General features: G+C 44.2%; 1 protein-coding gene across 2 annotated transcripts in view; it reads right to left on the bottom strand.

Moving 5' to 3' along the window:
- Window positions 1–2591: 2591 nt before the first annotated feature.
- Window positions 2592–13919, bottom strand: part of OLFM1 (olfactomedin 1) — a 48699-nt gene continuing 37371 nt past the window's right edge. For both annotated transcript variants that reach the window (XM_053373490.1, XM_053373489.1), the window contains exons 4-6: window positions 12598–12817; window positions 5652–5758; window positions 2592–4278 (exon numbers count right to left, since the gene is read on the bottom strand). In XM_053373490.1, coding sequence (XP_053229465.1) covers window positions 3604–4278; window positions 5652–5758; window positions 12598–12817 — 1002 coding nt within the window. In that variant the 3' untranslated portion in view covers window positions 2592–3603. The remainder of the gene's footprint in view (window positions 4279–5651; window positions 5759–12597; window positions 12818–13919) is intronic.

The raw sequence follows: 13919 nt of genomic DNA, 5'->3' as shown, positions 1-13919 counted from the left end.
AACTGACTGTGGTTTTTCAGGCCACCTAGAAAGAATGATTTGAAGTCAAGCAGCAGATGCCAGAGGGCTGAAATGTTTCCAAGTCAAGAGAACAGCTGGCAGGCTGAAAGGGAATTCTATGTGTACTCTCATTATGATAATGCAGTAATGACTGCTGGTAATTAAAGATCTGTCAGCTCTCCCAGTGGAACAAACCTCTGCTTTTCTGAAAAGTAATATGCTGAGGATGCTCCCAACAGCTACCAAATTCAGTTAACTTGCACACCAGAGGGGCCACAGGGAATGGATGGTATGCTTTGGCTGTTTGAAAAGCTCCCATAGTTTGGGGGTAAGCATTGAAGGTGAGGCACGAAGGCTCTGCAAAGCCAGTGCTGTTCATTAGCTATCTCCTAGGTTGTGTGTGTTGGGACTTGTGGAAGTCAGTTGGTCATTCACCATACCCCAACCAGTGTGATGTTATCAGCAGAGTATGCGGAGCCCCAGCAGTCTTCAGAGATTTCCTGCTCCCAGCAGAACGTCCTCTTCCAGAGCCCCCAGTTAAGAGGAAAACTCCGCTCCCACACAGTTCAAAGTAACCAAGTGTTTATTGTCTCCAGATGCAAGACAAAGCTAGTCAGCCAATTGGTGCCAAAGAAGGATAGAACTTTCTTTATGTATGCAACAACAGCAGCAAGAATACTGATTGCAAAGTATTGGAAGACACAAGATTTACCCACACTGGAAGAGTGGCAGACGAAGGTGATCGAGTATATGGAATTGGCAGAAATGACTGGCAGAATCCGAGACCAGGGAGAAGAGTTGGTGGAAGAAGACTGGAAGAAATTTAAAGACTATTTGCAGAAATACTGTAAAATTAATGAATGTTAAAATGATGTTGGATTGAAAATATGTGGTATTGGTATTAAGATTAACAAGAATATACAAATATGGATTGATAATGAATGAAAATATATAGTTATAATAGGTTAAGATGGTTGAAAGAGGGTAAGGATTTGCTGAAATGTCTTTGTGAATGGGAATACAAAAAGGGGAGGAGAGAGGAGGTCAAGGAAACAAGTAAAAGAGTCCAAAGATATTGAAAAATGGATATTTTTTCTTTTTAAATTTCTTTTTCAATTGCCTGTTTTTCTTTTCGCATTTTGTATTCTTTTTTATTCTCTTTTCTATGTGTGTTTTTTCTTAGTTCGTTAACTGTTGTTATAATTTTAGTTTGTTAATTGTTGTTATAATTTTTTCTAGTTTGTAAACCTACGTTTTTTATTTTGTAAAATTTGAATAAATATCTTTTTTTAAAAAAAAAACAGATGCAAGACAAAGCTAAACACTGCTATCTACTATGTGCAATCCTTATGGCCTTTGAGGTAAAGATACATATGTACAGAGAGATCCATCAACACTATCACCACGCTAGCTAACGCTGCCATGGAAAACCCACAGTCTCTTCCCCTGACTCTCACAGATTCAGAGTCAGACCCTGCCAGCAAAACAGGGCAGGACGCGAACATGCAACAGGACTAGACATAATGAAAGCAATGCCCTGGAGACTATGATATCCGTCTCTACACATAGGCATACGGACTGGACCAATGGGAGGGTGAATGGCTCAGCAAGGCACGCAGTCGACCTGGCTGGTGTTGCTATGGTAACCCAGTGCGCCTGGCACCCTTATCTCAGCACATCCAGATGTGGGGGATGTGCTCCTCAAGACATGAGCCCAAGTACTGTGTAATTTAACCCATGGTTCACATTACGCCAAAAGTGTGAATTGTTTGAAGCAAACTAATAGGGTTTGTATAGCCTCCCCCCACCCTCACCCAGGCTTGTTGTGTTTCCTGCATGGCAGGGGGTTGAACTGGATGACCTCTAGGATACCTTCTAACAGTTGTGGGCATCTATCTGCCTTGAGAGACTATGGAGTGTGCCTTTGGGGGTGAAGTCAAACTGCTGGGTTAGCAGCGCAGTGTGTATGGAGGTCCTGGGGTGCCCAGACAACGCAACACCCCTCTTGGCTTCGCTAATGTAGTCCAAAGGAAACTAGAACAATGCATTTGGCACCAACTTGGCTGGAGGAGTTTCCCAAAGGAGATGTACAAGGTGCCACCCAACCGCCTTAGGGACCCACTCCAGATTTGTGTAGGTTTACTCCATAAGCCTTTCCTTTTCCCGAATATATCCCACAAGGCAATAAAAGAGTTTTCCTTCTCCAAGAAGGGCTACCTTCTCAGATTGACAAGCCCCAGCTGCAGAAACCGCCTTCTTGACCATTGGCCCACTAGTGGTCTCATCCGCTCAGTCTACCAGAGCCTGTCTTTGTATGCAGGCAAAATCCCTAACTCACTGAGGGTTTGAGACCCACCTTCAGCTGTTTTAGCCAGCCAGTCAAAGCCATTTCCCTGGATGTGGCTGCTGTCACTTGCGGACAGCTTCTAGTAGACACAGGTAAGAGTGGGGAACAAAGGTGTATGAAGTACCCTAGAAGCAAGATGTGTCCCCCAATAGAGGTACTGCCCCTCTTCAAACGCCCCATACACCCCATACAACCCTGACTCTACAGTTCTATGGTGCTATGAATTTAAACACCACACCTTTAATCACTTTTTAAGATATGAAACCTTCATTTATTAATCGAAATGACATCATTGGCATTTACAACATTCATTGCATAAACTTGGACATACAAAGTTTTTGTTTTTTTACCACCTCTGGTTAATAACAGACATAACATTGTACAAGATATTGGCTGGATACATGTTCAAACAAATATTTGGGTACAACAACTTGTCCATAATACATACCTTTTTATATATTTTTTTCTTTTTTTTTATTCGTGTATTTATATCTACTTAAAGAGACACAGATCCATTAGCTACTTTGGGTCCCAGGACAATGAATCTAAAGGTGACATAAAACACAGAGGGGGGAGATGTTCGTTTGTTTGTTTTTTTAAAAAAAGAAGAAGAAGCAGAGAGTGAAATACTCGAGAGTAGGCGCCATGGGAGACAATATCTACCTGCAACATTCCTTCTAAAAGTAAAATCAAAAAATTAAAATTGAGAAGCCCATTGATGTGAGTCAACTTCAACACCTCATCATAGCTGACTGTGATGGAAGGAACTGTCCATGCAATGCACCAAAAAATAAGAGAGCAAGAATCAGGTGTCCCCCCTCCCCCCCACACCCCCATGATAAAGTTTTCCCCCCAACAGTCATCGCCTTTTACTTTGTACTTTATAACTACAACTTTGCTATCAGAACAGTAGGGAAAGAGAACAGACAGACCACCTGCCCTTGAAAAATAAGACACCCAAGAACAGAAAATTAATTTGTCAAGTGCAGTTCCAGCTGCAAATAAGTTGGTTTCATTCCCCCCCTCCCAAAGGTCTATAACACGAGTTAGATGTTTGATTGAAAATTCGGAGAGGTATGAGCGCAGATCTCTTGCAGGTTTAAATACCGGAGACTCCCACATTGACATTTTGGCAGCTGTTTTCCATTTCTATATCTATTTTTTCTTTTAAAATATATTTCCATAGTATGTATCCCTTCCAGGTTTGTTTGTTTTTTGTTAAATGGTTCAGTTCCTTTCCCGACGAAAAAAGTGGACTACAATTCGTCTGATCGGACCACGTGGAAGAGGGTGACATTGTAAAGGATTTGATGACCGTTGTTCCACGCATAGAGAGCTCTGTCCTTGGGGTTGTAGTCCAACATGGAAATGTGGGAGTATTTGTTTAGGAAGGGGATATCGATGTATTCATAAGTTGAAGTGTTGGTCTGATAGGCGTAGGTCACTTTCGTACCCCCCGAGTAACCATTGGTGACGTATAATGTGCCACAAATGATGAACCCTTCTCCAGCGCTGCGTTTGGGGTAACTGGTGTTCCAAGTCTGGATGCTCTGCAAAGTGTTGGGGTCCAGCTTGCTGATGACAATGTTCCCCGCATTCTGGTTGGTGGCATAGACGGCCCACAGGCCATTCTCATCCACCATGAGGTCAATGTCCGAGTGGCCACCCCAGGCATAGTGGTAGACATTGTTATAGCCGGCATAGTCCAGGCTACGAGTCTTAAGGATGGTCTCCGTTTTCAAGTCAAATTTGATTATGATGTGGCTTTGGTATTTGTTGAAAAAGATGGAGCCATTATAGACCACTTGTCCAGTCCCAGACCATGGGTGAGGGAGGCGGTGGGAGGTGAAGTTGTCTGTGTTAATGAAATCGGACATGGATTTGTACTCCCGGACAAAGCGATTGTTGTGATAGCTGTCCATATACCAGACCTACAGAAAATGCATACAGATGTCAGCATTAGGAAGAAGGAAAAAAGATGTTTGAGAAACATTCTGTATAGATACCAGGTTGTGCCCAAAGTTAGTCCTACTCAGAGTAGATCCATCACCCTCTTTACCCAGGCTTTTGACACTTGACGTGCATGTTTTTTAGGAACCACCTTATATACTATGTGTTTGTCAGTTGCTTTAAATGTTTTTTTATTGTGTTTTAATGCCTGGGACCTTAGGGTGTAGGACAAACAACAGCAACAACAACAATTTAGGTTGCAGCATTTTGGTCTAGAGAAACTGTAAGATGATAGGCATTTATAAAATTGTGCACAGCATGGAGAAAGTGGAGAGAGATTTCTCTCTCCCCCCTCTCTCATAAGGTTAGAACTCATGGACATTCCAAGAAGATGAATATTGCAACATCCAAGACAGATAAAACGAAGGGCTTCTTCATGCAGAACATAGTTAAACTATGGAACTCACTTCCACAGGAGGAAGTAATGGCCACCAATCTAGATGGCTTTAAAAGAGGAGCCAAATTCATAGAGAAGGCTACTAATGACTGCCAGCTACGATGACTGTGCTTTGCCCCCACAGTCAGAAGCAGGAATGCTTCTGAATGCTAGTTGTTGGAAACTGCAGGAGAGGTGAGAGCTCTTGGGCTCAGGTCCTGTTTACTGGTTTCCCACAATGGACAATTGGTTGGCCACTGTGGGAACAGGATGCTGCACTGGATGGGCCTTTAGCTTCATCTAACAGACTCTTCTTATATTGCTGGACTTGACCCGTTTAGGTATACTAATTTAAATTGGTGTACTCTGAGTAGTTGTATGCAACACTCTGATTTGCTGCTGTTGTAAATAGCACCAAGAATGAACTGAGAACTAATTCAGCCATGTGCTTCAATGCTAATCGACAGCTTGTGAGTTCAGTTGGGAAATTGGGGTCTCCACAATACCATTACAGGTGGAATATATTTCTACGGAGTCAGTTCACACATTTAACTGCATGTCCTGTAAAGCAATATAGTAATTAAATACCCTGCAATCAAGTGATGACTTTAAAAAGCCCCATTTCTATTACATACTAAAGGGCACAAGACACTCTCTGCAGCATCCCATCTAAAGAGCATAGGAATATATGGGACAAGGCAGTTCCTTATTGAACGTGGCCCCAAGCTGCAAAAAAAATGGACACATTTTGAGAAACAATGAAAAGTTGTGTGTGTGTGTGTGTGTGTTTTCATGAAAGCATAATTCTGTGAATGGGAACTGTCAAATATCCCTTGTCATTCTGTCCATGGTTTAGTATAGGATCAAAGGAAGCAGCTCCGGATCATGTTACAGGTGCAGTGAGGTTCATCATCTTACCTTGCTCTCACCCTCTGGAGCTAGTGGGTCTGTCATCCATGAGCCAAACCTGGATCCAGATGTCTTGACTGTGATTGGGTCACTTATTGCTGTCAGTTTCCCACAGGCTGCAGAAAGGTTGAACACAATGGGAGTGAGCAAACTATGTGATTTTTTTAATGGTGCCCTGTCTAAATCAGCCATTATCTTGGGAATTATTTTTTGGGGGGTGGGGTGGGAGGGATGGCTTTCCATTTCATAAGCCATCCAGTCAGGTCCTTGGCTGGAGGACTATCACTGAATGTGAACAGGAAAGCCCCTGTAAACATTAGCAGACCATGTGCAGAATTCTTATACAGGTATACACTTCACTGTGTCTTGAGAAGACCCTTTTCTAACCCTGGTGGTCATACTCTTAGTAACATTTGCTGGGAATTGCAGGAGGGGAAAGTTGTTATTGTGCTCAGTCTTGCTTGGGGCTTCCCATAATAACCATCTGTTGGCCACTGTGAGAATAGGAGGTTGGACTAGATGGGCCCCCAGCAATGCTCTCCATGTGGAGGTCAACTGTGAGAGCAGAACCTCCATGCCCAAGGGGAGTCTAGCTCTGAATGCCAGTTGTTGGGAAATCACAAGTGGGGAGAGTGTTGCTGTTGTGCTCAGGTCCTGCTTATGGATTTCACATTGACACCTCTGCTTGGCCACTGTGAGAACAGGGTGCTGGGCTAGATGGCCCATTGGCCTCATCCAGCTGGGCTCTTCTTAGCTTCTTCTGTTCTATCCATCTGCAAGGAAATTCCCTCTTTTCAAAAATGGAGTTTACAAAGAAAGCGCTCCTCTTTCAAGAGGGAACACAGGGCAGTGCCTTTAACTGAGCCAAACCACACGTTCATCTAGATAAGCATTGTTAGCACTGACTGGCAGCAGCTGTCCAGGGGTTCAGGACTTTCCCAGTTGTTACCTGGAGGTGACCTTACCAAAGTGAGTGAAGGAAACATAGGATGTTAGGATTCCAGTGCACCTTGCACCCAGATAGGCATGTAGCCCCTTGTATTGCAGTGAGTTGGACTAGATGGCCCTTTGGGAACCTTCCAACTCAACCATCCTATGATTCAATCACCACCCAGGGTGTTTGTGATGCCACGGAACACTCATAAACTGCTCAGGTGAAAACAAAAACAAAAAGATTGGCTTTGTGAGATACAGCAGGGGTTCCCTTCTTAGATCATCCAATGATCATCCACACAGGTCAGATAGCCATCTGTTGGGGGTTCTTTGGCTGTGACTCCTGCATTACAGGGGATTGGACTAGACCCCTGGGGTTCCAACACTCCAGTTCTAGGATTCTTTCTGGGTAGCAAAATGTAACCTCGAGTCAGCTGTGAAAGTGCTAAACAATGGGCAGCAGTGGAGATCTGAACAGCACATTCCAAACAGCAGCTGACATCATCATCACGGTGCATTAGAGCGGTTACAGTGCCTATGACTCCCTCCTCCTTCTCTAATTAATGGTAATTAAATTGAGAATTGTCAGCCACATCCAGTGACCTCCTTCTCTTAACAAACAGCAGCCTTATTAAGAAAACTGCCTCCTGGCACTCATAAGAAAGGAAATTGTTCTGAAAACAGCTGGGCTGCTAATGGTTCAAAGGAGCAAAAAAAGGAAATTGACCAGAATCAGGACTTTTGATGATGGAGCAGAGAAAACTCTTTCATGTTTTCAATCTTGCTTACAAAACCACTGATTTGTTGGATGACTGGTATTTGCCAGCTGCTATTGAGCCAAAAATTATAGTGCTTCTCAGTCATCTAAGCTGGCATTTTTGATCACTGGCATGTCACTGTATTAACTGAGAGTTCCTTGCTTGATGTTTTCAAAGCTGTTAGGACTGCCTATGCCATGTTCACATCAGCACTATGATGCTACTTTAAACAATTATGACTTCCTCCAAAGAGTTCTGGGCACTATAGTTTGTTAAGGGTGTTGGGAGATGTCCAAAGACCCCTCTTCCTCTCTCATGGATTTAGATGGATCAATTCTCTGATAGGCACTGATGGACTCAGTTTAAGCCAGTTCAGGAGATGGGCTTTTTTTTTACATGTTTCACATGCAAAAGGTCCCAGGATCAGTTCCAAGTATGTTCAAATAGGGCAGGCATGGCCAAACTTGGCCCTCCAGCTGTTTTGGGACTACAATTCCCATCATCCCTGACCACTGGTCTTGTTAGCTAGGGATGATGGGAGTTGTAGTCCCCAAACAGCTGGAGGGCCAAGTTTGGCCATGCCTGAAATAGGGCTTTCCTGCTGTCAGTTGCAGTGTCCATAGTCCTGACATGTGTGTTCGACATGTACCCCACCCTGCACCGTTGTCTCTGTCCAGGGTCCTGACCCTCTCCAGCAAGAATCTGGTTCAAGACAGCCTTCCATGGGCCTTCCTTCCTACATTCTTGTCTGTGACCCTAGCTGTTACCGGGAAGACAGAAATAAGACACAAACCCCTAGCCAGTTCCATAAATTTATGTGCACCTTGCACTCAAAACAGGGGGCACACAATGTTCTAGGGGGCACCTTGGAACATAATTAGGAATGGAACTGAAAATAAAACTGCTGAATTGAAGCATAATGCTGTTATACAGTTCTATGGTGTGGCCACATTTGGAGTACTGTGTTCAGTTTTTGTCCCCTCATCTCAGACAGGATGTTGGAAAAGGTTCAGAAAAGGACCACCAAAATGATCAAGGGGATAGAGTGACTTTGGACTAAACTATAGTTTAGAGAAGAGGCAAGTAAGAAGTGACATGATAGGAGCTTCTAAAATGATGCAAGGCATGGAGAAAGTGGGTAGAGACTCGGGGCAGATAAAAGGATGTGCTCCTTCATACAGCAAATAGTTAAGACTATTGAACTCACTCCTGCAGGAGGGAGTGATCGTCATTGATTTGAATGGCTTTAAAAGAGGACTGGGCAAATTCATGGAGCTATGATGGCTGTGCTCTGCCTCCACAGCTGGAGAGAGCAATGTTTCTAAAAGCCAGTTGGAAATCCCAGGAAGGGAGGGGGCTCTTTTGATCAGGTTGTGAGTTTCCCATTGGAGCATTTGGTTGGCCACTGTGAGAATGGGATGTTGGACTAGTTGGGCCATTGGCCTGATCCAGCAGGCCTGTCCTTATGTTCTTATATAAACTTCATTTACTAGCATTCACACATATATGAAGTAAGCATCCATTTACTGGCTTCACCAAATGATAATGTGCAATCATTTTCAGTGTGGAAAGAGGTGGCTGGGGAAACAACCACTCTCCAAAACTTTGCTCACAGTTCCTGTGACTATTTCCTACCTGCACATTAACTGTAGCGACACCTTTCCTTACTTGCCTCAATTGGTGCCATTTGCTAAGATCTAACATCTCAGTTTATTGGGGATCGCATTCTGAGCAGGTTGAGGCTGTACTGTTACACCCCCAGGTGTCATAAAGCCCATGTGGAATGAGAGCAGTGCTTTGGCTCTCATTCTGAATGAATGTACAATTTTACACATTTTTCTGTCCTACATTGAAAACTTTAGGTCCAGTTGTGACTAGCTCTGGGGTTGTGGTGCTCATCTCACTTTATTGGCTGAGGGAGCCAGCGTACAGCTTCCGGGTCATGGGGCCAGCATGACTAAGCTGCTTCTGGCGAACCAGAGCAGTGCACGGAAACACTGTTTACCTTCCCTCCGGAGCGGTACCCATTTATCTACTTGCACTTTGACGTGCTTTCGAACTGCTAGGTTGGCAGGAGCAGGGACCGAGCAACGGGAGCTCACCCTGTCGCAGGGATTCGAACCGCCAACCTTCTGATCGGCAAGCCCTAGGCTCTGTGGTTTAACCCACAGCACCACCCACGTCCCCACTGAAAACTTACCCGCCCCCCAAAAAGTGGGTTCAGAGAATGCATCTAATCCTTTTTCAAAATGATCTCAGTCTGTCAAGGTACTCAACACCCAGGTTTTGAAGTTCTGATGAACGTGTGTGTGTGAAATAGAAGATAACAATTTGGTCCTAGTTACAGAGTTGGTGAATCAGAAAGAGGACAGACTAGGGTTTTTCAGTGCAGTGATTTCAAATATGAGCCCTGTTGATTCCTGAGAACACACCATTCCCCGAACCAAACTTCTGATTTTATAGTTTTACCTCTTTTGATTTTTAAAAACTGTTTTGCTTCTCAATTGCTTGTTTTATTGTCTATTTTTATGAAGGATGTCTTAGTGCCTCAATGGAATTGTTATTGCCTGTTTTAATTACAGATTGGTTTTAGAGTTGTAAACCGCTTGGAGGCCAATTTGGCATGTAAGCAGCATATAATCAATAAATAACACTGGACAATTATGGTGGCATCCAACTTAAGTTCTAGTCAGAAAAGAGGTGTTGTAATTAATATACCTAAATTTGCCACATCCATCAGTTCAGTGGGGCTTCTCTAAGTAGAAGTATCATTGGCTACAACGGATTCATTTGGCCTGAGGATCACTTTGAGACAAGTAATGGGAAACAAGGAAAAGGCTCCACCTCATCCTTTCAAGCAGTCTCATCCAGTTTGCCACCTATTTTGTTGAAAACTGAAGGGCAGCAGAGCAGAAGTCACCCTCCAGGAAAACAGATAGGGCCTAAGGTCTACCTGTTGTGGACCCAGGAGTAAAAGCATCAGCAGCAGGATGTCAGGGGGTGACCAAGACTTCATAGTTCTGTGTTCGTAATAAGCATAAAGAGAGCCTGGGTGCTACATCAAGTCAAAGGGGACCTCTAAAGTCTAGTGTCCTGTTCCCACAGCAGTCAACTGGATGCTACAATAGGAAGCCAATGAGCAGAACCTGACCACAGAAGCAGCAACTCTCACTGCTTGTGATTCCCAGCATTTGCCTCCATGGCAGCCATTTGGTGAGTGGTAGCACTCCCCCGCCCCCCGAAAAATCACACTCCAGAAAGGTTGGTGACCCCTGGTTCAGTTCAGTGGATGCTGACAAGTAGCAGCTCACCAGAATTTCAGATAGGAGGGCTTTCCAAGCTGTACCTGGAGATCTGTTGGGGATTGGACCTGGGGCCTTCTGAATGTCAAGCCTATCTCCTGGCACAGAGTTGTGGGCATCACTCCAATGCTTCTGAAATCTCCCTACTGTGTGAATGTGCTGACGTGTGCAGTTAATGAACAATATCCTTGCTACCTGAATCATTTGTTTCCTTTCAAGGTTCTCCTTTGAACTTTGACCCAATGGTAGCCAATGAGCAATGCATTCCAGGAATGTGTGACGTAGAACAAGGCAAGAGCATTGCTATCTCCAAGTTCACAGACCAGCTTATAGTCATCTAGGACATGTTGGGGCTGGAACCATAATCATGCAGTAGCTGGATCTTATCCCCCCCTCCATTTTTGCAAACTGGATAAAAAGGAGAGTATCTCTGAGCATGTTCAGAGTGCTTGCCAAAGAACATATTTTGGTGCTTGCAAGGATTTGTGTGTTCAGTGGGATTTTTCACTTCTCCCTCTGTACAGCAAATGCACACACACACCCTAAACACATATCGAAGTACTCCCTATCACTTCCAATGTGGCTCGCCATGGGGGTGTGCTGTCCAAGAATCACTTGATCCAAAGCCCCAAGGAGCAGCTGAAACATGCTGCCTGATACTTTGGAGTCTAATCAAACAACACCACCCAGTTTGGAAACCTGATTCCTGATCTGTGGAGATCCTATGAGACTCAAGGAAATGCACTCTGCACCACCTCATGAGCACCTTTGCCTACGCTTTCTCTCATTATTTCTTTTTTTCTCCCTCCCTCTCTTTTCCATGGTTAAAACTTTGGCACTGAAAACAGGTGCTGGGTTAGGAGCACAAGCTCCACCTAGCTTAGTACTATCTGCTCTGACTGGCAACAGCTTCCCAGAGTTTTAGACCAGGGGGGCATTTCCAGGCCCACCTGGGACTGACCATGGAGATTTCTGCATGCAAAATACGTGCTCTGCCACTGTGTAATGGACCCTCCCCTAAATATTACATTTCTAGTCCTCATTGTTCAGAATTAAGGGGCCAAATGGACACTGGCTCTCCAGGCTTTCAGAAAAGGGTATTTCCCCAGCTCCAGCTACACATGTCAGAGACTGAACCTGGGACCTCCTGGGAGGATAAACAGCAGGTGCTTTGCCACTGAGCTATGGTCCTCCCGCTAAGAATAAAGTAAGGTTCTAGTCCTCATTGTTCTCAATAAAGGGCTGCCTTAAATAGGAACATTGGAAGCTACTTTATACCATTGGTGTATCTTGCCCAGTATAATCATATAATTAGAGAATTGTAAAGTTGGAAGGGACCCCAAATGTGATCTAGCCCAACTCCCTGGAATGAAGGCATCAAGGCTAAAGAATCCCTGACAGATGGCTATCCAAACTCTGCTTAGTAAAGGTAAAGGGACCCCTGACCATTAGGTCCAGTCGTGGCCGACTCTGGGGTTGCGGCGCTCATCTCGCTTTATTGGCCAAGGGAGCCGGCGTAAAACCTCCAATAAAGGAGAGTCCACCATCTGTCAAGGTCATGGAATCATAACATAGTAGAGTTGGAAGGGACCCCAAGTGTCATCTTGTCCCAACCCCACCCCCTCGCAGTGCAGGAATCACAGCTAGTGTTTCTGACATTGACTGGCAGCAGCTCTCCAGCAAGTCTTTCCCCAGCCCTAACACGAGATGCAGGGGATCGAACTGGGCAGTCTTTGGCACATAAGGCAGATGCTCTACCCACTGCGCTACCACCCCCTTCCCCTCAAGGAAGGGTTATGTCATCTTGACATAAAGCTCGGATCTGTACACATAGCTCCTAAACCTCTTGAGTCTTGGTGACTGGTTGACATTAAACGGGTTAGAGGCATGTGCCCCCTGCCCTCTCCTCCACCAGGGCAGGTCCTCCTCCTCCTCCTGCTCGCTTGGGTCGTGCAGGCCTACCTAATTTTTGCATGCAAGCCCGGAGTCTCTCCTCAAGATTTGACACTCTGTTCTGAAGCTCTTCGTAGTCATAGGCGCCAATCTCCTCCTGGAGCTCGTTAAGAACTGACGTCAGATTCTGGACCTCCTCTTTAAACTGCAAAACCAATTTGGCATCGGCCTTGTACTCCTCCAACACAGGGATCAGGGGCCTAAGCTCCTCCATTTTCGCTTTAATCGCCTGCAAGGTTAAAATAAGCTTGGTTTCAATGCTCTGGTCTGCAAAAGCCCTGCTCACCCCTTGCCTACCTCTAAGAGAGCTGCCTGCCTGGGATGTACTTTCTCCAACACCCTCACAACAAAAGGCCACCATTATTATTAGTATTATTAATGCTTGCTGAGTAGGGGTGGGGGTGGGTGTCCAAATGTGGAAAGGATATATAAATATAAATATATTATATAATATTAAACAGTCTGGAGCACACCATCTTATTTGGGAAAAAAGGCCTTTATTTAGAATTTTTTTTCTTTTTTTTTTTAGAATGCAACATCTTAAGGTTACATGCTTCAGTCACATACACAAATTCTTTTTTTCCCTTTTCCATAAATTAATAATAATAATAATAATAATAATAATAATAATAATAAATAATTAATGCATCAACAAGGATTTTTGCAAAACTAGTCATGAAATGCATCTCTAACAGTTTACATGCAAAAGTCAGAACTCTCGGCTGTTTGTGACGCTGGAATAATGGTGCTAATTTGCCAAAAAACGAAAACAAAAATAATTAAGAATAATCAAATGAAGAGGAAATCAAAGGATGGCGGGAAAGGCTCTCTGCTTTCTGCTTTTTTTTTCATGGTTACATGGAGGGGGAATGAACGGCTTCTTCAGTCAGTGCGACATTGGGTGTTAAAATTTCTTTTAAGTTAGCCCTGAAAGCAAGAAAATGAGAGGCGGTTGAACAGCTAGCTTGCTAACCTCCTTAAACAGACAGCAGCTATTAACAGACTGTTTCTTTTCTTTTTAAAACATGAATTAATCAATTAAGACAAAATAAAATAATGGGTTCTGGTCTTCCTAACTGTGCTTGACTCTCAAGCAAGCCCGGTGGGTTTACTCGGAAGTCAATGCAGTTAGCGGGATTGCAATCTGGAAAAACAAGTGCCCACCCCCAGCCCACCCGCAAGAAAAGAAAAAAACACTTTAATGACTTGGGCACAGTTACACCCTATGTTTAAAACACCGCGATACTATTTTAAACAGCTATGGATTTTCTAGAAACTGTAGTTTGTTCAGAGTGCCGAGACACCCCCCCCTTCTCCTCAAAGGGCTCCAA

This window comes from Podarcis raffonei, chromosome Z (assembly GCF_027172205.1).
Source record: "Podarcis raffonei isolate rPodRaf1 chromosome Z, rPodRaf1.pri, whole genome shotgun sequence".
In the NCBI taxonomy this organism is placed as follows: Eukaryota; Metazoa; Chordata; class Lepidosauria; order Squamata; family Lacertidae; genus Podarcis; species Podarcis raffonei.
This window is presented reverse-complemented; position numbering and strand designations above follow the sequence as displayed.